Source organism: Ostrinia furnacalis, unplaced genomic scaffold (genome assembly GCF_004193835.3).
Source record: "Ostrinia furnacalis isolate ACB-3 unplaced genomic scaffold, ASM419383v2 OfSCF0695, whole genome shotgun sequence".
Taxonomy (NCBI): domain Eukaryota; kingdom Metazoa; phylum Arthropoda; class Insecta; order Lepidoptera; family Crambidae; genus Ostrinia; species Ostrinia furnacalis.
The window spans coordinates 25,637-52,369 of NW_021130934.1; the positions used below are offsets into that span (position 1 = coordinate 25,637).

A 26,733-nucleotide genomic window follows, 5' to 3' on the forward strand; every position below is an offset into this window, starting at 1 on the left:
TTAACTATGAATGTTAAAACTATTTATGTCAGAGCCCCGATTACGGTAACTTTTAACGTCTACAGTCCAGACGCGTTTCTGATTCTGCGATACGATTGGTCAAAACAGCTGACGTACGCTGTTGAACGACCAATCGTATCGCAGAATCCAGAAGCTCAGACTCAGATCTGGTAACACTGATTGATTATTTTTACTCTGCGCTGCGCGTTTTATTTAGATCGATGGTTCTTGCGTGTTTAATTTCTCCTGCGACAAGATTTTGTCGTAGAATTCCGAATCAGTGAAAGAATTCGTCATTTTTAATTGTTACTCACATTAAGTAAATCAATTCATCAAAATGGTGAGTAAAAACTTCACAACTGAGGGCACTCATCGCGCGGGTGTCACCGTTCTTGCTGCGATCATCTGCAGATAGTAAAATGAACTGGATTTTCTTATTATCATATGTTTTGTCCTTTTATTTACTTACATCTTGTACCATTTTATTAAACTCTATAAAATGATACCATGATTAAGTCCAAAATTCATTCATTCAGTAGGCAGGTACCTTACAAAAGTTATTTTCCTACTAGATTTGCTTGTATTATTTTAGCCATCTAAATTAATGACAATAAATTCATGATAGCATTAATGTACATTTCAGGTTTGTGTGATGCGATGTGAGATTTAATAATAATATTAAAATAATATTGATTAATGATTACCCAGATAATCATTTTATATCTGTATGGGCACTAACTTGGTACTATAATTTTTCAGGGAAACGAGAACTCAATTCCTATGGAACTATGTTCGAATTGTGAGTATTTCTTTTAATTTTATGATATTTTCTTCTTTGTACTTTCCACTTCTATATATTTTTTCTAATTTTAATTTACAGTGAGCTCCTAAAGCTTTATATGACTATTTGCCTTTAATAATATACTCATTCATAAGTATCTTAACTAGCTTGTGTGATTGAATAACAACAACTCATGATTTAATTATTGTGTCAATATCTCAATAACAGATTGCTTTCTAATTTCTATGTATGTCATTGAGTAATTGCTGGTAGGGCAAAAAAAGAATGAGACATGTATAGGCTCCTTAAGAGCATTTGACGATTTGCAAGAACTAATTTAATTAGTCTAAACAAATAAAGATAATTTTGATTTGATTTGATTTGATTTGAGTATGGCTGACTAAACTATTCCTCATAGTAATTGAAAAGTATCAGCAGTACATTATGATAGCAAGGATCTAATGTAAGAATATAGGGTGTGCAAATGAAGCGTAACAAGAGGTTTGTTTTCAGCACGTGTTAACTGCATTGATTTTAAGGTGGAGAACTGTGAGTGTCGTAGTGTCACTCGCCCGGCTCCAATGTTCATCTACATGTTAGCATATCGCACTTACACTGTTACAGTCCAGAACAATTTTTCAACTTGTCTTAATCAAATCGTAACATTAACTTCCACCAGGATTACACAGTACTAATCTTACATGAACTCAAGTTTTTGGGTTATTTTCATTGGCGTAATGATGAGTTCTTCAAGGAATGTACCAGCCTACTAAGAACCATTATTGTATTAATGCTCTCTTCCTTTCTCTCTGATTTGTGTTTTCTGTACTATCTCTATCTTCGTGAGCGGTCTTCAGCTGTGACTTGGAACACAACTTATTAGACAGTAGTTGTGACATTTATTGTTTAGTTCACAGTTACATGACACATTGTACGCATAATTCCTCCACCTTGACAATAAATTACGAAAATTGTTCTGGATAAACATGATAGCATTTTAATTGCATAGTTTTGTTTGGTTAGTGCATCTCTGTCACATTTGGCCTCTAGTGGATAAGGTGTCATTAGAGTATTGCTATGGATGTTTACAATAGTTGGCTACAATGCTGTCACACAGGTGCGAGGAATCTATGCAATTGGGAGAGGTCAGCTGTCTAGTAGGGTTGAGCTTGCTAAGTGAAGGTTGTGGCGTGGCGCTGTGTGAACTAGGTGCATGGAGTATGTTGATGTCGGGTTCTGACCAATGTTTTAGCTGACTATACAATCATTATTGTAACAGAGTTTATTAGAAACACTTATGTTGACTTGCTCGTCAGATGTTCTATGATTTTTTCCATAAATAGAATTAGAAAATTAGATTTAATGTGATGTGTATTGTCATTTTATATATTTTTTTACTTTATTTTTCTCAACAATTCATGGGAATATACTATAGTTGATGCATATTCATAATTACCTAATAAGTAAAAAGAAAATTTTATCAATCTTTAAAAAAATTGATGGCCCCATTTGAATATCAACTATATTATACTTTTATTGTTTAACTGTTCTTTCATAAATGTTAGGAGTAAACTAAAGTTTCTTTGTGTTCAATGTTTAAATGTCACATGTGTTTCAATGAACAGAACGTTACACGCGACGGCCTTCGTTTAGGTATTTTTGTATGATAATAATGTCATTACTACTGCGACGCCGCTTGCAGCAACAATGCGCACCGTCACAGCCTGTCGGCAACAGTCCACCCAGTCCGATAATGGAAAAAAATATTTTATAACGATTTAATATTGTCGCTATTATTGTTCACGTTGTAACATTGATTCTCTATAATTATTGTCTGGGTCATACCTATTTCGAATGAAGTTCTAGACAGATTTTAGCTCAAGGAATAATCAATTTAAAAGAAGCAGTGATATTTCAGAAGACTTCTTTATACAATCAATCAATGGAGCTCGCGTTTGGGCTGTGGCAGTGTGTTAATGAGCGGTATGAGGACACAATCTCGTTGGAATAGGTTTTGGCGTGGCTACAACCGCTGACCTTTCTCAGCTTCTTAGTTGTTGTGTGTCGCCACACCACCGACCGGCCGACTGTAGGCAGTGCGTGTTCACATCGCGCCCGCGGGCGAATTCGGGTGCGGTCTGACTTTGATACTTAATCCCATCCCAACTAATATTATAAATGCGAAAGTAACTCTGTCTGTCTGTCTGTCTGTCTGTCTGTCTGTCTGTCTGTCTGTCTGTTACGCTTTCCCGCTTAAACCTCGCAACCGATTTTGATGAAATTTGGCATAGAGATAGTTTGAGTCCCGGGAAAGAACATAGGATAGTTTTTATCCCGGTTTTTGAAACAGGGACGCGCGCGATAAAGTTTTTCTGTGACAGACAAAATTCCACGCGGGCGAAGCCGCGGGCGGAAAGCTAGTGTTTTATAAACAAAATGTTACCAACATTTAATCAATAAGTGAACCAGCTTGTTTAACCTTATTGTGTGGCATGGCCCACTGTAACGGTTTTTAAATTTCATACGCCATGATTGAAGTCGCTGGTCGCGGTGTGGACACGCGCTCGCGCGGGCTCCAGCCGCGTGGGATGTTCGTTCGCAAACAGATAAGGACTCGGATTACCGCCATGACGCTTTTGCACATGAATATATGTGTAAATTATCGCTTTGTATGCCTATTTATAGAATAGCGCAGCGAGCACTGAATGGCAAAGTTTTAAACGCTGGAAACACCCTCTGGGTGCGATTATCTGAAACCTTTCAGTTTCTTGCTTATTTTAAAACGTTGCAATTCAATGCGTTCTGTTTTTATTAATAAATGTTTTCGTTTATATCTGTATGTATGTAATTACGTATGTATTTTATTTATACAAAATGTATGATAGATGAGAATAGAAAGCGGGCCGAATCGGTGATCGGACTGTGAAATGGTTTTTACCTCACCGCCGAGTGCCGAGCATCCGTCGGGTTTTCTTAGTCGACGCTAGCGTCACCCAGATGTAGTTTACATGTTGTTGTCGCTCACACTTGGCCGCCTTGAATCAGTACAAATGCCTTGCCTTGATTCAGTTCAAGCGATGTTGGAATCCTTCGACACGTTTTCCGGATTTCTATTAACTGTATTATTGTGATACACAGTTAAATCTCACGCTCCGGAGCAAAATGATTAGCTTATAATGGGCTTAAAGTGCTCACAAACGATTGTAAGTAGAGATAAAGTAGTGGCATCAAGGCTGCCAAGTGCGCGCGGCGTACTCGCGCGACCCCCGCTAACCCCGTGTGCCCGCCAGTCGACGCGGACGAGATCCGCCGCCTGGGCAAGCGCTTCCGCAAGCTGGACCTGGACAACTCGGGCGCGCTGTCCATCGACGAGTTCATGTCGCTGCCCGAGCTGCAGCAGAACCCGCTTGTGCAGCGCGTCATCGACATCTTCGACGCCGACGGGAACGGCGAGGTGAGCTCATCTTCTTCAGTTGTCTGCCATTTACCTAAAACCTTCACAGCCAATAAAACGCAATACGCTCCTTATGCTCCGAAGATGCGGCACTTTTGGTGAAAAAATCTCGATGATTCAGAGCGGGTTAAGAAGTAGTAAGATTTATTACTCAAATGAGCTAGTTACTGGACAGATACATAATTGATATTTCGTTTTTTACTTTTTATAAATCATAGTACTTTCTACACCAATCCACTACCTAGGCCCAAATTAAGCATATTACATAGGTATGCTACGGCCAACTAGATATCGTATATAAACATACTTACTTACTTAGCTCGAAACAAAGGAGATAAGCAATTCAGTAAGAGCAAACAATCCATTCATATCTTAAACCTAATTCCAAATGTGCCGCACGTTCATGATGAGATAACTGCACCGGTTGGAATAAAAATAACAACATTGCTCCTTTTTCCTTGTTTCTATGATTTACTATTGTCCTAACAATAGTAAAGTTCTCTAAAATAAGCTTCTTACAATCTCGATAGATTTATTTTGTTGATAAACAAACCGTTTTGCCGCATTGCGTTGTTGTCGTCACTCGTCAATCATGGCGGTGATGCGCGACGAGTTGATTTACGACATGTCTAATTTAATGGCCCTTATCGATGTGACACACGGTGTTTTACGATAAATAAACTTGTATCTTTAACATCTTCATGCTCGTATACTACGGTTATGAAATGCGAATACTTTTATTACGTTCATATAAACCGCGAACAGAATAGGATATAAAAATTCACAGAAATGAAAGACGGTACGGGGAGACTGGGTACGGTTGTAACAGGGAACGGTTGGAACAACTCGACTGCTGCTCGGCAGGTGAGGGGTTCAAAGGGAAGGGTATACGAGCGACAAGTCAAATAAATAAGGTTGTTGTATGCCCTTCTTGTACCCCTCACCTATCGAGCATTGTCCGATAACATTCGAGTTGTTACAACCGTACTACATTGCGTCGCGCGACGGTTGCAGGTGGACTTCAAGGAGTTCATCCAGGGCGTGTCGCAGTTCAGCGTGAAGGGCGACAAGCTGTCCAAGCTGCGCTTCGCCTTCCGCATCTACGACATGGACAACGACGGGTACATTTCCAACGGGGAGCTGTTCCAGGTACGCTGCGCCTCATTAGCGGGCATAGGGTCCAAAGGAGAATCTGAAAATGATTCTGGTGTTATTTGAGATGCATAATTCGAAACTCTAAATCATCCTAAAGTAAGTTAGAATTTGGAGGGCGCTATTGAAATGGTCCGTCGGAAGACCAACTTCTTAATAACGGGAGCCTATTGGCGCAGTGGCCCACTAATTTTCTTTTTGTTTCTCGTATTGTGTTGTTATTGTTTATAAATTGTGCTCACTGTGTTCAATAAAGTCCATTCTATTTTAAAATGGTCCGCGCGGCGTTGCAGGTGCTGAAGATGATGGTGGGCAATAACCTGAAGGACACGCAGCTGCAGCAGATCGTGGACAAGACGATCCTGTTCGCCGACAAGGACGAGGACGGCAAGATCTCCTTCGAGGAGTTCTGCAACGTGGTGGGCAACACCGACATACACAAGAAGATGGTCGTCGACGTCTAGGCGCCGGCGCCGCTCGTCTCTCTCGCTCTAGCTAGAACACTATCCAATTGCGCGCGGCCGCTGAGCACGCGCGCGGCACACACGGGCTCGATGTGCATCCTAAAGGAACATTTTACTTACAAATATCTAAATTCAGAATTATTTTTCCCGATTCGATTGATTTCGGGTCTAGTTTGTAGATTTCTCGCCGTCTTCGTGTAAGGAATTCGGATTTTTATCAGTGTGTGCATCACTCGGGCCTTCAGTCGCCACACCCAGGGTCCTATTACCGTAAATACCACAGTCGCTGTGTGTCGGAGGCAGCCGAGACGCTGACCTGAACGATAATCAAAAACAGGACACACAGTGGAGCAGGTTTGTGCCATACGCCGGCGACGCGCGCGCCCGGGCGATGCACGTGTCGCGCTTGTTCCTACGTTTGACGTCAGACGCTTCCATCGCCGTTATGAGCGCTAGTCGCCATCCCCTATTGTAGTGTGATTTGCAAATTTCAAAAATCTCGAATTATTATTGCATTTTGAGGCGCTATCGTTTAAAAAATTTCACTACTACTTATTCGGCTGACGCATACAGACAAGCGACATCTTTATCGTAGTATTAGCGTCGGATCGGAGCGCGAGCCCGGGGCCGCGCGAGGCAGCCGCCGCGCGCCCTCTATCGTAATTCATTAATTTACATTTTATCTCTTAAGATTTACATATGTTTACAAATTATATATTATACCTAGGTACGTTAGAGAAACTTTTATCGTAGTCAAATCAAATGTAGGGTTTTATTATTTTGTTGTGGTAATTTTAGTTGGTATTGTTATTTAGTATTTTATTTTGTACACTTTTATCGGAGCCCGGCGGCGCTCGGCCGCCGAGCTGGCCGGCCGTCGGATCGTCTACTTATTAGATCTTAGCGTAGCGTCGTGTATTTATTTTTTGAGATATCATGTTTTACCGTAACCAGTTTTCGCTAGTGTTTTCTCGCTGCATAATTTAATCTGTGGAATTATATAAAAAGACATTTCTTGTATAATTCGGGTCAGTATTTTGACAACCAAAACACCGAGGGCCAAGCCTCGGAAGAATCAAATACTTTCTTCGTCGTAGAAGGCTGTCAACCGAGCCCATCGGTCGGGTCGTTTTACTGTCACATTACTGACACGGAATAAGTAATCTTCCAAGTTCGGTTAGTCTGACAAGGGTGCCTCGGAGCAAGCCCGCGGGCGGCGGGCGCCGCGTGCGCACTGACCTCGTTGCCTCACCGACTCGTGTACGAGCGACGTCGCCAAGTGAGATACGAGTGAGTGCCAGCGTGATGTCTGTCGTGCCGTTGGCGTCTTACAGTAATATTTTATTAAGGATTTGAAACACCGGATGCGTTCGGTGTTAAGGTCAGGTTAAAGTGAACGCAGCCCGCATCGTGTAAACAACGTTGTCGGCCAGGCCGATCAGCGGTCCAGGCAAAACGATCTGTCAGCGATAGTGACGAAAAGATCTGTCAGAGCGGTGCGTTCTTGCACGTTCCGTGCGTGATACGAAATGTATAGAGATCGACAAAGTTGTTCATACATGACGCTGGCTGCGTTCGCTTTGACCTGACAGCTCGCAGAATGCATCCAGTGTGACAAATCCTGAAGGTGTTAACGAGCGTTGTGCTCAGTTCACCGAAGTCTTATCACTACTTATTCTAAAATATTTTTAAATAGTCGAATGTAAACTTTTAATCCTGATGAAATCAGAATGACTTGTGAGTGAACCGAGCATATTTTACGAGTAGATACTTTGAGCGCTGAGAAGAAATCCAAAACCCTCCTTTCTCTCCCTCACCGATTCCTACTCGAATGTTTCCATAAGTCACATTTTCTACAATGCATTTGTGCCATTTTGTGAAGCCACGATAGGCGAACGGTGAAGGGGTCTGACTGGCCGACTCGTGATCCGGGGAACGCGGGTTCGGACCCCGCCGCCGCTCGACTATTGTGGTGAGCTCACTCGTGATACAAGCATATTTAGCTTAGTACGAGGGCAACGGGAATATTAGTAATTTATGTAATAACAAATTACTAATACCTAATCGTTAAAAAAAAAATGTACAGTCTCGATGTTACAGCTAGACTTAGGGGCTCGCGTCTCAGTCCAGTAAAAACCACTGGCGAATACATACGTGTTCGCCTTTGCTCTGTCTGTAACATTGCAGCCTGAGCTCCTTCGTGGAAACATTCGTCCCTCCTGACCCTCCTCTCCCGCAGGTGCTGAGCGCGCTGAAGTGAGGCCGGCCCTCGCGCCTCGTCCACGTCTTACCAGTTCTAGTTCACTTAGATTACGTTGGTTATTGTACAAATTATTATATGTATATTGAATAACAATATTGTTTTGTGTTATATTTTATGTAATTTATCTAATATTATAGGAAGAATCTAATACAGTAATAAGAGAACATTTCTAATAGCAATACTTACGATGTAACCGTTTTCGCTGCCGGCGCAAGTCGGCGGGTCGTTGATACTGTCCGCTCTGTTTTGTCTAAAGTTTTACTTTTTAGGGTAGTCTCACTGAGCAGTGCGGTGCTGCACACGACACGGGCCTTCTGGGCCGTTAAGCGAATGTACTGAGTGCCACTTAATTTGTAAGTTTTATATTTCAAGTCGCGCATCTCGGCTGATGTCATAGCCATGATCGACTATCTTTGGGAAAATAAATTGGCATCCTTTCTCATTTGATGCGCGCTGTTAATTTCTGGCCGTGGCGCACCGCACTGCGTAGTATTCGCACGAGAATCTTGGTAATCTCTAGTCACAGCTGTTGTGCGTTATACAGAATATACTTACTCTTAGCGTAACCGGGCGGCGTGCGGCCACCGCACTGTTGATGTAATGTTTGTCCTCTAATGTGGGTATCGTTCGCAGCTTTAACTACGTGAATTTCAATTGTAGCAATACACACTTCGGAGCCTTACTCGGGATAGAACTCTCGTTAGTAGTTCGTCTCATAGATTTTGTATTTTACCGTGTTTTTAACATTCGCAGTATAACTGGCGCACATTGCTGTTTTTATAAAACTGTGTGGTTGTCGTATCCGAATGTACACGTAGTTTACTTAAGGCTATTTACATACGAGTATCAGGTGTAAACGCTTCAATGTTATTCTATTTAAAGTTGAGATTGCAGCATCCTGTTTCAGTTTGTCCCCAGTCAGCCGTTCGTAGTAGTCGAACTCGATGTGGAGCTAAGCAGGCGATCGTGGTTGTCGAACTGGCCTCGTGGCTCCCGCCAGGCGGCGCCGGGGACGGCTGAGGCGGGGTGCCGCGCCTACTCACTTAGGGTTGAATGTAAACGTTCATGTGTTGTCTGCTCATCTCCATCATTAGGTAGTGTCCTACTTAAGTCTACTCTAAAGTGGAACTGATATAAGTTTTATTAAATATTGCGATTTCAATTTGTGTTATAATTTACCACCTCCTTTAAATCATACAAATCAATTAATTCTCAGGAATGTTGCTGGTTCGAACCCTGCCACTACTGGACAATGAAACTTTTAACACAAATGTTAGCTTTTATCAGGATTTTTAATGGAACTTGTGCAATACAAATTAATAACATTTCTAATAATATGTTCAATACCTTATGGTAGATAAAAAATATCTACATTGTTCAATTTAACATATTTGTTTATGCATAGATAGATATGGATAGTAGGGTGTCCCGTCGTTGTATGGGAAAAAATTTTTTTTGAGCTACGGTTACGCAAGAGGTATCAAAAGTTGCGTTTTGACATATAGATTACGATTAGCATTAAATTTAATGAGATATCTGTCATCTTGAGGCCTCTACCTGTCCTTAAAATTTTTTTAAATTGCTATTTTAGGGGTTCCTAACATAAACTATTAATAATACAAAAATAGCGTTTTTATGAAATTTGAGGGTACACAATGAGTCACAGCAAGGTTTAAAATAGTTTAAAAACCAATAAATCCATAAATACTTTCAAAACAGAATTGGCTTTTTGACCAGAATTAGGCATTTACGCGCGCGATTTTAATGTATTCCTAATTAATCCATGGGTCAGCCAAGTTATCGATTTAATTTGAGGATACTCAATTCCCTTCTCACAGCAGGTTAATAATTTTATTACGCTATTATAAAACAATGATTGGCATCTCTAAGTGGAAGCTAACAAAAATGGCAGTCAATTCATTGAGTTATAATGTACTACGTACTAGAGAAGACATGTCAACTAGACTGTTTCTGGCACGCAAACAGGTCCATGGACCGAAATTCAATTAGGGGTGTCCACTTTGAAAAAACATCGATGTTTTTTTCGATTCGATATTTTGAAACTGTACATCGATTTCTTTCGATGTATTGGAAGAAAACATCGATGTTTTGTATAAATCGAGTACTTTTTTAAGACTTTTTAAAATCCACTAATTTAAGCATTGTATTATTAAAAAACAGTAAAAGCCATACATGAGAAAAATCTTCATTATACAGTGTGAGTCACGTTAAAGTGCACATATGAAAATAGGTGAAACTAGACCTATTTTTATCGACAAAAAAGAGGTCAACAATTTTTGAGATTTATTTTTATTTTTTATTGGATTTTTTTTCTTCCAATTACTTCTCGTAAAGAAAACGTAATAACTTTTAAACTAAGAGGTATATCCTTATCAAATAAAAACAGTAATAATGCTAAATAATAAGCGATACTAAAAAAATACATATTAAATACCTAGAAAATGCCAACAAATAATAAAAAAATATACATTTGAAAAAAATCTGCTTTTAAAATTCGTGTTTTTTTGGTTATTTGATAAATTTCTCCAAATAATGCCCCCATAACAGGTGGTTTTTATTACTTTGTATTATTTTTTATCGTATTACCTTTGTAAAACCAAAAATCGCATGTCACTATCCCTATCACAACGTTTGCAATGATAGTTTGAACTAAGCCTCTCCGGGCGGGCCATTCAACGCTTCGTTAACAACGAAACTGAAACTGGCTCTAGATTTGTAATTTTGATAAAGACGAGTTACATTTCAAATAAAAACAAAAGATTTCGAAGTAAAATAAGCATTTTAGTTAAAATTAAAATTGTCTCCACCTGTAGTGGAGAATAATGTGGTGGCAGGCCTTTGTTTAAACGATCATAGCAAATGTTGTGATAGGGATAGAGACATGCAATTTTTGGTTTTACAAAAGTAATACGATAGAGAATAATACAAAGTAATAAAAAATACCTGTTATAGGGGCATTTTTTGGAGAAATTTATCAAATAACCAAAAAAACACGAATTTAAAAGCAGATTTTTTTCAAAAAGTATATTTTTTTATTATTTGTTGGCATTTTCTAGGTATTTTATGTATTTTTTTAGTATAGAAAATACCAGTTAACTATTCTCAAGGCGATTATCGATTACATTAGATTTTAATCGGGAACAAAAATAGTTAACGGCTTAAGCATCAGTATGAAGCCCATACGCACTTGTAGCGATTAGCCACAGTCCCCTCAGTTGTGAATTCGGAATCGCTAGTTATAATTTTAAAATCGCATCACAGAGTGAAGTAACTAACACCAAAAAACGGCAGAGCGAAGTGATTTCGAATGTTTCAACTGCCACGTTTTGTCACTAGATGAACATTTTTGCTATTGAGCAGTATGAAAATTATAAATAACACAATTTAGTCGATTTGTTTATGTTCACAAACGATTTATAATGTCTATGATGAGGCGACTGCAGGAACGTCACTATTCGCGCAATCCTAGCAATGAAGTACGACATTTTCTGGTGCAGATTTTATCGCCATAAATTATGAAACTTGATAGTCATGGATTTGACTGACAGCTGTCCGTCAAATTCCCGCCCCGCACCCCGCACTGCACATATTTTGTTCGCGATGTCTGTTCTATACGTAGTAATATTACTTCAATGAGTCAATTTTAGAAAATCAACCATAACTTGAAAACCATATGTCCGATTTTATTACTTTTTTATTTAAATGATAGCTCTACGTGTGCGCTTGATATTTTGTATAATAAATTGTATCGATAAAATCAACCTTTAGTTAGTAATTAAAGGAAAATTGATTTTTTTTACATTGTTGAGATACTGCTTTTTAAATCATTTTTTTACAAAATGTCTTATACTCTACTAAATGTTTTACACGAGCCAAAGAAGTGTATTAAATTGTCTTTAATTTGATAGATAACATGTATGCGTTTCATAAATAAAAATATATTTTTACTTCCGTTGAAGTTCACCATTAATAAAAACCTGCGTAGACAACAAAAACTTCAGCTAGAAAGTGTATGTAACGTACATAAATGTTATTTATATTTAATAGTATGCTAAAACTATTTAACATGTCAATTAGTATTCTGTTTAAATATAATATTATAAATATTTTTGGCTAGGTAGTTTTTACCTGAAAAAAATAAAAAAGTATATTACTGCCATATATTGCTATATTTTTATTAAATTTATGCTAAAAGTATGTAATATTATACCAAAAAAGTGCGGTGCGATACCTTACAGCAATAAAACCTCAACAGAAATAATACCAACAGCCTCGCCGAAGGAGTAGAAAATTTGAGAAAAACAAGTCAAAATATGAATTCTGCTAGTTCGAACCAAACCTATTCCTCACTGAAAACAGTCTGCCATTGCCTGCAAATCATATCTTAGGGTTCAACTGCCACTGTTATTACAAAATAATATGAAATAATTGTGGAAAAAATATATTAGATGATAAACAGTGAAGGGCTGATTAAGTGATTTTTTGAGACATAAAAATGCCGGTAGAGCCCTTGAGACATTATTTTATATTTTTTTAATTATTTTTACGGTAATCTACATCTTATGACGCAACTTTTGAGGGGTCTTGTGTAGCGAAAATATAAAAAAAGATATTTCGGGACACCCTAATGGATAGTACCTACACATCTTTTTTATAGGGCACTCAAGAAATAAAACTGCCCTACCATATACAAAGAAAACAAGTTGTAACAGTATACAATTATTTATTTACACTACCTACTTAAAATAAGCTATAAACAATTAGATGAATTTAGTGGCTATCGCTAATAACTTGGTGTAGTCGGCGCCCTTGGCGTGCGTGCGCTGCTTGAGGATGGTGCGCAGCACGGTCGGGATGGGCACGTGCACGCGGCTGCCCAGCGGCGTGCCGTTGTCGTCGATCAGCACCACGTTGTTGCTGTCGAACTTCGGCACCTTCACCTTTTGCGTCTGCTTCAGACCGACGAGGATGCCTTTCTTTTTTTGACCCTTGATAGCGACCATCACTTTATCTCCGATATATCCGACTCCTGGGGTGAAAGAGTTCATATTAAATTGTATAATTAATATCCAACAAACGATAATATTCTTCAAACTCATTTATTCAGGTATTATTACCATTAAGTAAGGTGAACTAAGGGTTAACTGAAGAAATGGGTGTGATAGTATAGATATAATGTATTGTCATAAAATAATTAATAAACTAGTATACAAATACGTACGCTTTTTGTTATAAACACATATTACTTTAGGCGGTTTCCCTTCAGCCATAGCTCGTTTACCTATCTCTGAATTATCTACGACTCTCAGTCGAGTTAGCAGCCTCACTTCATTTAGACAGGCAGTTGTATGAAATCCACAAGAAGGTGAGAGTGTAATTACTTTATTGAGTAGATTTCTGAACATTTTAACTTTATTTTTGAGAAGAAAATCAAATCAAACAAAATGTGAGGTTATGTCTTTGTTGACACTATTGACAGCAGCTGCTGGGTGACATTTACCTTTTTTTCGAAATGAAGCAATGAAGTTAGCGTTTGTGCATCCTCATGTTCCGGAATTTTATATAAAATATCACAGATTTTTTTTGAGAGCAAGTGGTATCTGAGTATAATTATTTTTTATGTTTTGTGACCGTAGCTGATTAAAATGGGAAAATTTTAATGTAGGTTATTATTTTAGTTCTACCTACACTATTATCACATTCACATTCGAGAAAATAATAACTTTACGTTCCGGTAGATGGCACTACTACCATTATTAATTCATTTTAAAATTAATTATTACTGAAATAATTGTACTTACATTAAATTGTTATGTAATTATTGTAATAATTGTTATGTTATGAGTGAAACTAAATTTGCTAGGTACCTACTTGTTTTTCATAAAAAATAATAATAATTATGTACCTACAGTCGCGTTAGGTTAATGGGTTTATACCTACATAAAATATTTAACATCAACAAAGTAAATAGAAAGCAAAATGTTTGATTATGTCGATAAAAATAAAATTAACTGCCTATTGTTACACTGGATTTTTTTGCGTGGAAGTGAAGCGTTACTATATGTAATATAAATTACTTATTTGATAAAATAAAAAAATAAAAAAGAAGTTATTGGATGTCTGTAAATAAACACCTTTGCCTTAAAATCTAAGTGAAATAAAAAAAATATTAAAAGAATTTTGTTTAAAAATGGGGGTAGAGTAGAGTAGATTCGATTGGTTAGCATTATTGATTTGTTACTTTTCTAACTTAATTTTTACAAGTTTTTAGATAATCTATTAATACAAGTAGGTAAATAACCTACTTGTCGGCCTTACTCAATTTTACTCGTTTATTGCATCAAATATTTTTTACGAATGCGTTGCCAATTTTGTGAAGTTCTGTGAACATAATATCAGCCAGCCCAACAAATAGAAGAATGAAGAAAAGGAAAGAACAATGGATAGCAAGGTATAATACCTACTTTACAACCCTAGCAACCTATATTTAAGTATCTCGTTTCTAATACTCCAAGTAGGTATTTACAAGAACCTACATAACCCTATCTAAATAAAGGTCAACACAAGTTTTGGACTCCAGTGAGACTGTCATTTTTTACGACATTTATTATCTATAATAAATTGGAGTGCTCATCTGTTAAAGTCTTGGAGTAAAATAAATTATACCTACCTAAATAGGTACTAACTACTAACTAGGTACATAACATAAGTAGGTAACATGAAGTAGACAGGTATCTTAGTAGACGCAGGCCGATACCTATAGAGAAACCCTGACAAGTTTAGATTAAAAGGTCCTTCCTTCCTACGTCTTCATTCATCAACATCATTCAGCCATAGGACGTTCACTGCTGAACATAGGCCTACCCTACCACAATGCTTTCCATGTAGATCGATTGGTAGCGGCCTGCGTCCAGCGCTTCCCTGCTATCTTTATGATGTCGTCGGTCCTTGTGGGTGGACATCCCACGCTGCATTTTCCGGTAGGTACGCGGCCTCCATTCCAGAACCTTGCTGCCCCATCGACCGTCAGTTCTGCGTACCTACCTACTATGTATGTGCCCTGTCCATTTGCCACTTCAACTTGCTAATCCGTCGGGCTATGTCAGCTATCAGCTACCAGCTACTTTAGTTCGTTTACGGATCTCCTCATTTCTGATTCGACCTTCCTATGTAATTGACCCTAAATATACATATAGCACGTCACATAATGTTGTACCTAGTTACATAATATTTTTATCAGAAAGACAAACGCGTCAAATTATGTAGGATCCTACTCAATTACTTAGTGTCCAATATTTACACGGTAAAAATGACATCTGCACAACAAACTAGAAAGAAACCATAATTATTTGATTTTTATTTAGATACTAGCTTTCCGCCCGCGGCTTCGCCCGCGTGGAATTTTGTCTGTCACAGAAAAACTTTATCTCGCGCGTCCCTGTTTCAAATACCGGGATAAAAAGTATCCTATGTCCTTTCCCGGGACTCAAACTATCTCTATGCCAAATTTAATCAAAATCGCTTCAGTGGTTTAGGCGTGAAAGCGTGACAGACAGACAGAGTTACTTTCGCATTTATAATATTAAGTAATAGACTAGTATAGATTTGTAATAGGTACTTAACTACTACTATTGTTGTAACAACTAAGTACTAACAAAACCCGATTGTCAACTGTACTGGAAAACAACAGAATTATTATGTTACAATTTATTTCATTAAAATTATTTACACTGATAAGTAAATTAAATCAAATCACATCACATTTATTTCCATTCCATGTGTGGTTTAGTACTTTATATGTAGCTATCATGTTACTTACTACATTGCCTACTAGCTTTTGCCCGCGGCTTCACCCGCGTAAAATTTAGTTCGTCACATATCGTCTAAGTACCTATGTGTTATTCTGGGTTAGATAAAAACAAGAATATTGTAAAGTTTCGTCATCATCCGTTCAGTAGTTTTTGCGTGAAATACATAACAAACGTGTTAACATCCAGACATCCATACAAACTTTCGCATTTATAATATTAGTAGGATTATAATATTAGTAGGAAGTAGGATTAGTAGGAAGGATATTAAAATAAAGGTTGGATTGTTTTGTACCTATATTATTGTTTTGATTTATAATTCTTGTTTACAGGTAGGTGTCCTAACAAGATTTGGAAATTATCAGCTGTTTGAATAGGTAAGATACTTGTTCTTTTATTTACCGATCAGGTTTCCGACGCACAGCATGCAGCGTATGGATCAACTTTGACTTGACGAGGAAGGACTCTTTGTAGTACTTTGTACCAACTAAAAATGACACCTTAATTAAGCGGTAAGTAGGTGAGCACTCGTTAGCCGCCAGGAGCTCCATCTGCGAGTTCGGAACGGGATTCAATTACATTTTTATTTGATCGAATCAAAGGAGTATTGATTACACAATCAGAAAGGCGATTGATGGCGGGGTCGTTAGCGCCGCGACAATGATTAAAGGTGGTAACCCAATAAGGAGCGGGCGAGGTTATCGGAAACAAAACAAAAGAGTGCTGGCTCGATTTACGTCATTAGGGACGCCTCACACCTTTGGATTCTTATTCGCGGCATCCGGCGGCTTTGTGGCCGTGTCAAAACACCGCGCCCGCGCTTCTTCCGGATCCATTACACGACGCATCCTGAATTGAACACTATTGAGCTGCTGCTTGTCTCGCAGACGTTTGTGCGGCCACAATGGCTTTGTCTCGGCATCGAACGCTGTCTATTGTCGCTAGACTAGATCGGGTGTCGCTCTTTCTTTCGTTTTGTGCTTCCTAATGCTTTTATTTAATCATCTATTTATGGTATTTTGGCACTATGGTGATTAAGATTGATAGGAATGTTCCTATTGTAGTTCTATTTCTGTTTACTGAAGCACCAAGTAAAAACAGGAGGATAGGCATGCCTAGGCGTTAAGTATAAGACTATAATTTGACTAAATTACTTATTAGCATTGAGTATAGGGTTTCTGCTCGAGCTTTCTCGAACTCGAGAAAACTCGAGAAATTTGGCTTCATTCGAGACGAGAAAAAAATTACCGGAGCTCGAGAATTCTCGAGTTTCGATTTTGAAGCTTTAATATTCTTGAAAGCCTATTTTCTTAGACAAAAGTAAGTTTTTAATTATTTAATAGGTTTACGTTGCGTTTAGACTGGCCTAGTCTTTCCTTTTTTTAACTAATTTGATTTGCAAGTAATGATCTTAACCGAAACTAATAATGTTCACCTACGAGTATGCTATATTTTATTATGTTTGTATAACTGACTGATTTAAAGACTGAAAATTTTTTGTTAACAATCTGTTAGTTTAGGTACTCGTAAATACGTTTATTCAAGTCGTTATCTTTAAGTTTAAAAATTTATTTAAAAGTTTTTTTTTGTTTGTAAATGTAGGTTTATTATAGTAATTTTTCAATTAATTTGGACTTGTGTTCTTTGGAAAACAAGTGATTCAATTGGAGCTCCAGATATTTATGGTTATTAATCCTTAAAGTACACGCGACTTTATGACTTTTGTTCCTTTAGTTAATTACTAAGTTATAATTATCCTACTAATATTATAAATGCGAAAGTTTGTGTGGATGTCTGGATGTTTGTTACTCTTTCACGCAAAAACTACTGAACGGATTTTGTTGAAACTTTACAGTATAATTGATTATAACCCAGACACATTATATCATTAATAAAAACCCGCGTTTTTATTAAATTTCAACCGATTTCAACAGTTTTAATTAAAAGACTCGAGACCCGAGAAAACTCGAGACTTTGGCCTCGAGAATTCCCGAAACTCGAGAAAAAAAATAAGTCGAGAAATCAGAAACCCTAATTGAGTAGCATGGTTTTTAACCTAACCTAAGTACCTAAATTGTTTACAGTATAACATTATTAGTTTATATTTTGCATTTATAATATTAGTAAGATTCTACATCTTCAATGAGAATGAGATAAAAGTTTTTACTGAAGAACAGATTGAAGAGTTGAGCGGTCTGTCCGTCCAAAGGACACAGAAGTAGAGATGCTAAAAAAGGAGAATATGACAGGCATGGTCAAGGAAGTGGATGCCATTTCGCATGAAACAGCTAATATGGCCTGGAACAAAAAAGAGAAAGTAATTATTTGTGAAATAAGCAGGCATAGTAGTTTTATGTCAAATACCTTATAGTCCAAAATTTTTGAAATCATTATATTATTTTTTCTTACATTGCGTTTTTAATATTTTAGATTGGTTGGCATTGCATTAGCATTGACTGATTGTTGTATTCGGCGTTTAATCAATGGGGAATAACTTTCATAAATAATGTTCATAAATTGCTCAACATCTAATTAACTAATACATAATAATAACTCAAATAGTAGATTGATAGTTTGAGCATTAGGGCTTTATTCAATCTCGCAATATTGCAATCTATATTTGAGATTGCAACTAATAGCTTTTGAGTTTTGTAACATCCGACCTACTTAAAACTGTTCATTCCGAAGTTATTCGACAGTTTTGTTCAAGCAGTTAAAATATTTGTAAGTTTTTTTATACAGTACATACCAATTTCAAGGTGCGTGTAGGGTCACAGAAGCTTACAGGCAAGCTTTCACATAAGATTTTAGACATACGCGTTCTATGAAATTCCTTTCAATTTATAAATTCATTTAATATAGGGTACCTACATAATAACTTGTTTTTGGTTAAAATAGATTTTGATTTAAGTGTAGGTAATTAATTTATTTAAACCTTAATCTTCCTGCTTTTCCATCACACTTCTATACAAATTTATTTTACTAAGAGCTATGAAAACATCTATTTCAATGTAGACAGAGTCAGATTGTGTTTAAAGGTAGACAACATAGTTAGTCTAGATGCAAACTGTAATGAGCATTACAATCACTCAGTCAGATTATGATTTTTGTTCTTTGGGCGCGCTCTCGACATCTGATTAGAGTGCGGCAGAATGCACGCGGATCGAGGCACTCTGTTCACGCGTCGCGATTTTTTTGCCGCCATTTTGAAAGAGGTGGCGAATCAAATAATGGAGAAATAATTTAATCAACTGTTCGCTGGGGCTTTTTGGATTTTGTTGCGCTTGTTTAGGGTTGATAATCGCGTGTGGCAGGATGAGGGGTGGTGAAAAAAGTGCTCGTGTCGTGTGTGCAACCGCCTTAATAGGTGGGCCCGAGGGGCGCGCCCCCGAGCTTTGCGGTCGCAAATTGAAATGAAATTGCATAATTCGCGCACGCAGGCGAGCCGCGCGGCCGAGGCGACGCGGCCGAGACGTTTTTTGCCTAATGAAGTCCATTTAAGGCCCATTCTGTGCCCGCGGGCGCCGGCGACGCCGAGGACGTAATTGTCGCGACATTATGCGCGCGAAACGGCCTCAATAGCCAGCTGTAACCTAAATTAAACTCCGAGCAATCATTTTTCTCAACGTGTATTTAGCTTTATTTTATTGTGAAGAATATCTAATTCTAGCTTTATAAAGCGCTTACTACTTACTTTGTCAAAGTAGATAATGCTATGAAAGCTAATCCTTATCCCAGAGACAAAAATTATACCTGGTCACTACAAAAACTATTCTAGGAATGATATTTTTTTTGGTCTAAAATATTTCAGGAACTTGTAGGTATGCTCTAGTAATCATATATCTATCCATAGTTAATATTTAGGTAAAACTCTACATTATCTGATGATGTGTGGTCAGTGCCTGCTAAGTCATAATTAAGAGCCAATAGCAACTCGAATTTATTTGTGTTAAAATATGTAGAGTTCATTTATTTTCAGTCAGTGATTACTTGTAAGCACTTGGACATTGTTTAAAGAAAGCGTTTATTTAAAAAAAAAAACATACTTGGTTCTATCAGACTTTCATATTATATTTACTTCTACTATATTTATCTGTAAAAATTAAATTGTATTCAAATTATTTTTCTAATTACATTTTTAATGGTTTTTGTAAAAAATAACAATAAATAGTTATCGCAACGAATGACATTAAAAGTAGCTTCACAGTTCATTTATGAAAACCTTTTATATGTTCGCAAAAATATAGAGCATATACGAAAAAGAGCGATTTGCATAACTTTAATACAAGAAACAAAAATAAACTTGCCGTTCCAAATTTCAGACTGCATAAGATTGGGAATTCATTTATGGGGAAATGTATTAAATTATTTAATAAATTACCACAAACTGTTGTAGAACTACCCATTCATAAATTCAAAGCACATATTAAAAGTACTTTAATGAAAAAGGGCTACTATAAAATCGATGATTATTTAAAAGATAAAAATGTTTGGGATGCGTAACTGCCTAGCTCGCATAAATATTTATAACTATGTAGGTATTTTGAAAACCTGTAAACCTTTGAAAAAGAGGCTGACAATAGTGTCAGAGTTTGTTGCGCTGCTTCTTCTCAGCACTGGTCCATTTATTGTCCTGAAGCAGTGGTAGGGTTAATAATGGGACGTGTAAAAGTGCTTTTTTAAAGCCTACTTACAGAAATAAATGAGTTTTTATTGAGTTTTACTTATGTAGTGTACGTACAGTCTGCGTCAAATAGTTCGAGACACTAAAGTGGCCAAAAAGTTGACAACACCACCTTACTCCAAATGCATTAAAGACGTGTTGCAGACTTTTTGACTGTAATACCTACATCAAGATTATATTCCAAATAAACATTGTAACGAAAGCCAGAGACATCTTACTAATATCAAAGGCGAAAGTTTGTATGGATGTCTGGATGTTTGTTACTCTTTCACGCAAAAACTGCTGAATAGATCTTGATGAAACTTTACAGTATTATTGTTTCGCTCGTTCGTTTCAGCCGAAAGATGTCCACTGCTGGACAAAGGCCTCCCCCAAGGATTTCCACAAAGACCGGCCCTGCGCCGCTCGCATCCAGGCACCTCCCGCGACCTTCACCAGATCGTCATTATTCATCAGTATTATTGTTTATCACCCAGAATAACATATAGGTAGGCTATAATTTATGACGATCTGTGACAAACTAAATTTCACGCGGGTGAAGCCGCGGGCAAAAGCTAGTTTGAAATAAGCCGTGTTCTCGAATGTAGAGACTCCGCGGCGAATCCGTGAGCCCGCAAACCACCCCTACCAGCTTGGCTCAGCGGCGCTGCCTCGAGCGGGCATTGGAAATTACTATTGAAAGCTTTTCTAGACAAAGATTATTTCTCCTGTCATTTGGTTGATAAAACTCATAGTTTAAGATGTTAGATTCAAACTAGGATCAACGTGGATCAACGCTACGTCATGAGTGGAATTCAGTTTCATGTTTAGCTGATGAAGCTGCTGGGAAGTCGAACCTTAATTTCGAACTCCTCCTATGTTCTTCTGATTAATTTCGTTGCGGGTCCAATGACAGTTTAACTTTCCCCCGGGACAAACTTGACCTTCATTGGTTGGGTTTTTGTGGCGGTCAAGCTGTAGATCCTGGCTACACAGGAGTTGCAGTGGTGGGAACGAGAGGTGGGAATAGTCCCGTTTAGCTGATGTTCTTTTGAAATTATTATAAATACTTTATTATTTAATAGCTTTTGCCCGCGGCTTCACCCGCGTGAAATTTAGTGTCACAGATCGGCATAAATTATAGCCTATATGTTAATTTGGGTTACAAACAATAATACTGTAAAGTTTCAACAAAATCCGTTCAGTAGTTTTTGCGTGAAAGAGTAACAAACATCCAGACATCCAAACTTTCGCATTTTTAAAATTAGTAGGATGTTTACATCTACATGTGGACACTCGTAATAGCTTCAACAATGATGATTCGTTAAGTACTACTGGTTGATTGGGAGAGAATGCCTCCAGTCAATAAGTTCGCCAATTGTAAAATAAATATTTACTGCGTTAAAGAATTATAATTTAATAACAGATGATAAACGGTCGAGAGTGTTAATGCAATACGTCTAACTAACAAAAATACTGAGATTAACTTAAGACAAACTACATATTAACTACTCTAGGAACGCAAGCATTGACTATATCGCTCACAAACAAATTATATTCTCTCTGTGCTTGTGTTTATAGTCTCTATTAGCTGCTTGGTCAAGTGATTGCAGGTTGTCATGGACTACCTCAGTAATGAGACAAAAACGATTTACCATCTTACTCTAGCTACATTATAACAAACGTCAAAAATCTGTCAAATTCCATACAAAAAATGCCGGTTAGGTGGTGCAACTCAGCCTAAAAATTGCAGACTGCGTAAATTTAATTACTACTTGATACATAATTCCGTGCCGGTAGACGTAGTGTGGGTAGGCCTCCCACTAGGTGGACCGACGATCTGGTGAGGGTCGCGGGAGGTGCCTGGATGCGAGCAGCGCAGGACCGGTCTTTATGGAAATCCTTGGGGGAGGCCTTTGTCCAGCTGTGGACTTCTTTCGCCTGAAACGAACGAACAAAATTCCGCTGTTAATGCGACCACGCCTTTCCCAGTGACATATCTGGAATAAAGGACTGAGGTGAATCACGAGCGGGTGATCGAGAGCTGCTCGATAATGATAATCAGAGGGTGCGCCGGGAGGGGCGAGGGGCCGTAATTGTAAAGAGATAAAATGTGAAACAAGTTTTATTTGACGATTTGTTGACACGGGGAGTTCTTATCATATGCGAATTCAAATCTTCGGTATATTGGAACCCGAATTGTTTTTTTGGTAAAAGTGTGTTATTTGACTAAAATAAAAATCTAACTATAGTTTTATATAATCATTACACTTAATAAGGCCATGTTTGCACATAAAATAATAGATACAGAAAGCAATCTTAATATCATATGGCATTCTCACCCAGTAAACCTATCAACTAAGCTAAAATAGAGATTTGGGAGTGCAAAGTACTTGTACCGAATAATGAAACTAGTAGAGAAAATAAATGAACTCTACGTTTTAATTTTAACAGTAGCGGAGAGATACAACTCTCTGATTATTATAAAAAAAAAATCAAACTTTATTGTTTAGTAACCCTAAGTAGTTTTACCAATTTATTTTAACTGATTTTAACGCGATACGCTGTTGGTCAATAAAGAACCAGTAGCGGCGTAAGGGGGGGGCGGTGGGGGCGGTCCGCCCCGGGTGCCAAGCATCAGGGGGTGACACAAGTCGCGCAGATTAGTACTCACTGGCGCATCTGCATTCCAAATCTGCGGTCTATGTCCATGGATATGGGGGGGGGGGGGGTGCGATTGTCTTTCAATCTTTGAATCGATAGGTAACCCCAAAATCCTGTGGGGTACCAGGGGGTGCCTTAGGACTTATGACGCGGGGAAGGGGGGTGACCGCCCCGGGTGCCAACCCATGCTACGCCGCCACTGTAAAGAACTCTACATATTCTTAAAATAAATAATTATAAGTCATAATTTCTATTTGATTATTGAATTAAAAATCAATATTTGGAATTTAACCTACTGTTTCCTCATGACTATTTTCTATTTCATCTAATGCTTAACAATAAATTCTTGATTTATTAAAGCAGTAGCAGTAAGATTAGTAAAAAGTTTAAGGATTATAGCAAACCATAATCATAATATAAGGTGATCCGTCTGCTCGTTTGCCTCCTATCACATAAAAAAAAAAAAAATTAATCCAAATCCATCCTACAACTGTCTGTTTTCGATCAAAATATAATAAGTGTTCTTTAATATTTTTGAAATAGTCTTACAAACAATATTAAAATATAAAAACATCGAAAACAGTAGACATTTTGACCAAAAACATATTGAAAATTGCCACAGCCACCCGGAGTAAATTATGTATGTATGACACCATAGTGTCTTTTTAAGTATGGACAAACAATAATGATTGATTCTACTGCTCAACTATTAATTTTGCTGTTACGAGTACTTTCAAATCAGAATGTGGGTAAAAGTTTTATAATATTATCTTGGGTCGAAACATCACTTTATAACGGAAGTAGATACTTTCTTTTATTTATCTTATGTTACAATTTAGTTTTGGTTGTTGACGAGTAAAGACGGGTGTTTAAAGTTAGTAAGGAGCCGGGACTAGCAGGCTGATTAAGGGCATGATTCTATGTCAATTAGTTAGGAAGGTACAAGTGTCTTACACCTACCTCTTTTTTACTATCACGTCTTTTTATAAACAGATTATTTTAAAATAATACTAAAATTAAAAGAAAACTGTGCACCTTTCATAGAACTAACTTATCAGTGGCATAATGTCTGACCGCTACCGCTACGGCGCCTACGCTACGGCATGCACCTTCGTAGCGCTAAGTGCAGATAGCGAATGCCACAAGCTTTATTGCAGCTTAAATTGCTTTGTCAGCAAATGTAGCAAGAAATTGGCTAAGTGCGTATCGTGCCACGCGCAGTGTAGGGTTCCGTAGTTGTCCGTCGTTAACACAATATATTTCAGAAGCCAGCAATTACTTCATCTAAAATCACTTACAATATTTTCTTCTAAGGAGATTTCATTAGGTAAGAAATTGTATAATACATGAGTTAAACGACTATTACCTACTCTTAAACTAACTGATATATCTTAAACGTTATAGTTTTCCTTGAAAGTTCATAAAAAGCACTAGGATTATGTTTTTTTCCAGATTTTTCGAGCCAAAAGCTCGGACAGACAAACATGACGAAACTATAAGGGTTCCTTGTCAGGATTACGGAACCCTAAAATAGTATGTGGTGAATAATTGTTTAAACAATTAATTGTCACAAAATTGTATTGATACAGTGATATTATTTCATTTCAAGGGTTTACAGTAGACTAGGTTTTAGCATTCAGTAATAAGGATATAAAATATGCAAACTCTAGCTGATGGATCTGAGTTCTGACACCTTTTTGTGGATAGATGTCCAAAGTAGGGAAAGTTGGTCGCAGTATTTAGAAGCTTACAGAGTCTTGAAATCGGGAAATTGGAGCCTAGCATGGATTTTCTTAAAGGTGAATTTATTTTGGAATAACATACTATTGACCACAGGTACAACGAAGAGTCTTGGACTAAATGGAGTTGGTACATGCATGATAGAAGTTCCGATTTAATAAATATATCTTACTATTTAAACTAATTTACATAAAAGGCGCGTAAAAGTCTAATAATTAAACTAAAATAAATATAGTTCATAATATAATAAATAAAATAAATCATAAATACAATAAATACACAGGGTGAAACGATAAATGATCCCACTCGATTATTTCTAAACTATACAAATATCAAAAAACTAGTACAGTACGGCTAGCACGAAAACCTTTCGAGTTCAAATCGTTTGCGTATTCGAATCGCCATCAAAAGATTTAGTAAGAAAACAACAACAGCGCCCTTGTGAACGTGTCGTAAAGTGAACTTAGTATGAGATGTGGTTGCACGAAACTTATTTTAAGAATCAAAATTGTCACGTTATCGTTTAATTCGAAGATTGAGTATCGAATTTTATCGAATACGCAAACGATTCGAAGACGAAAGTTGTTCATGGTAGAGGTACTAATCCTGAAAGTGCTTCATGAGATCTATCAAAGGTTACAGAATAAACTGGATCTATGCGAATGTAACTCTGTCTGTCTGTCTGTCTTGCTTTCACGCCTAAACCACTGAACCGGATAGTTTGAGTAACGGGAAAGGACAAAGGATAGTTTTTATCTCGGTTTTTGAAACAGGGGCGCGCGATAAAGTTATTCTGTGACAGGACAGACAAAATTTCACGCGGGCGAAGCTACGGGCGGAAAGCTAGTCTATATATATAAAAATGAAACCCGTTTCGCGTTGTCACGGCATCACGTGTGAACGGCTGAACCGATTTCGATAATTCTTTTTTTTTAATGTTTGTGGAAGTCCAAGGATGGTTCTTACGGAAAAAAATATTAAGAAAATCTCTACGCTAAGGCGGTACGAAGTTCGCCGGGTCAGCTAGTAGTTTATAATAATCAAAAGACATAACTTCTGATCTGATCTTTGGAAACATTAACGTGATAATACAGTGTGAGTCACGTTAAAGTGTACATATGAAAATAGATGAAACTAGACCTATTTTTATCGACAAAAAAGAGTTAAATTTTTTTTTGAGATTTTTTTAAAAAAAATTATATAATTTTTTTTCTTCCAATTACGTATGGTAAAGATAACGTAATAACTTTTAAACTAATCGGTATATCCTGATACAATAAAAACAGTAATAATGCTAAATAACAGGCAATACTAAAAAAATGCATAAAATACACAAAAAAGGCCAACAAATAATAACAAATGATACTTTTTAAAAAAAATCTGCTTTTAAATTCGTTTTTTTTTGGTTATTTGATAAATGTCTCCAAAAAATGCCCCTATAACAGGTGGTTTTTATTACTTTGTATTATTCTCTATCGTATTATCTTTGTAAAACCAAAAATCTCATGTCTCTATCCCTATCACAACATTTGCTATGATCGTTTGAACAAAGGCCTGCCACAACATTATTCTCCGCTACAGGTAGAGACAATTTTAATTTTAACTTAAATGCTTATTTTACTTCGAAATCTTTTGTTTTTATTTGAAATCTAGCTTGTCTTTATCAAAATTACAAATCTAGAGCCATTTTCAGTTTCGTTGTTAACGAAGCTTTGAATGGCGC

The 26,733-nt window shown here is 37.2% G+C and overlaps 2 protein-coding genes across 3 annotated transcripts; one reads left to right on the forward strand and one right to left on the reverse strand.

Moving 5' to 3' along the window:
- The first annotated feature begins 208 nt into the window (after positions 1-208).
- On the forward strand, positions 209-6,825 carry CanB (calcineurin B). 2 transcript variants are annotated; one of them, XM_028300123.1, is made up of 6 exons: positions 209-340; positions 760-799; positions 1,295-1,330; positions 4,072-4,235; positions 5,250-5,384; positions 5,681-6,825. In XM_028300123.1, the coding sequence occupies exons 1-6, from the start codon at positions 338-340 to the stop codon at positions 5,849-5,851; spliced, it is 549 nt and encodes a 182-aa protein (XP_028155924.1). In that variant the 5' UTR covers positions 209-337; the 3' UTR covers positions 5,852-6,825. The 2 variants fall into 2 exon arrangements, with proteins under 2 accessions (XP_028155924.1, XP_028155925.1); XM_028300124.1 differs by lacking the exon at positions 1,295-1,330.
- A 6,016-nt stretch (positions 6,826-12,841) lies between these two features.
- On the reverse strand, positions 12,842-13,650 carry mRpL14 (mitochondrial ribosomal protein L14). The gene is made up of 2 exons (XM_028300125.1): positions 13,357-13,650; positions 12,842-13,164 (listed from the first exon to the last, which is right to left on the reverse strand). The coding sequence occupies exons 1-2, from the start codon at positions 13,538-13,540 to the stop codon at positions 12,896-12,898; spliced, it is 453 nt and encodes a 150-aa protein (XP_028155926.1). The 5' UTR covers positions 13,541-13,650; the 3' UTR covers positions 12,842-12,895.
- Positions 13,651-26,733: the final 13,083 nt, after the last annotated feature.

What these genes read in the sequence shown, in the direction of transcription:
- CanB (XM_028300123.1), top strand. An exon ending in TGATTTTAAGGTGGAGAACT is followed by an intron (nt 1,331 to 4,071) that starts GTGAGTGTCGTA and finishes TGTGCCCGCCAG; the next exon opens with TCGACGCGGACGAGATCCGC. An exon ending in CCAACGGGGAGCTGTTCCAG is followed by an intron (nt 5,385 to 5,680) that starts GTACGCTGCGCC and finishes GCGGCGTTGCAG; the next exon opens with GTGCTGAAGATGATGGTGGG.
- mRpL14 (XM_028300125.1), bottom strand. Translation starts at nt 13,540, where the DNA reads ATGTTCAGAAATCTACTCAATAAAGTAATTACACTCTCACCTTCTTGT. An exon ending in ATGTGTTTATAACAAAAAGC is followed by an intron (nt 13,165 to 13,356) that starts GTACGTATTTGT and finishes CTTTCACCCCAG; the next exon opens with GAGTCGGATATATCGGAGAT.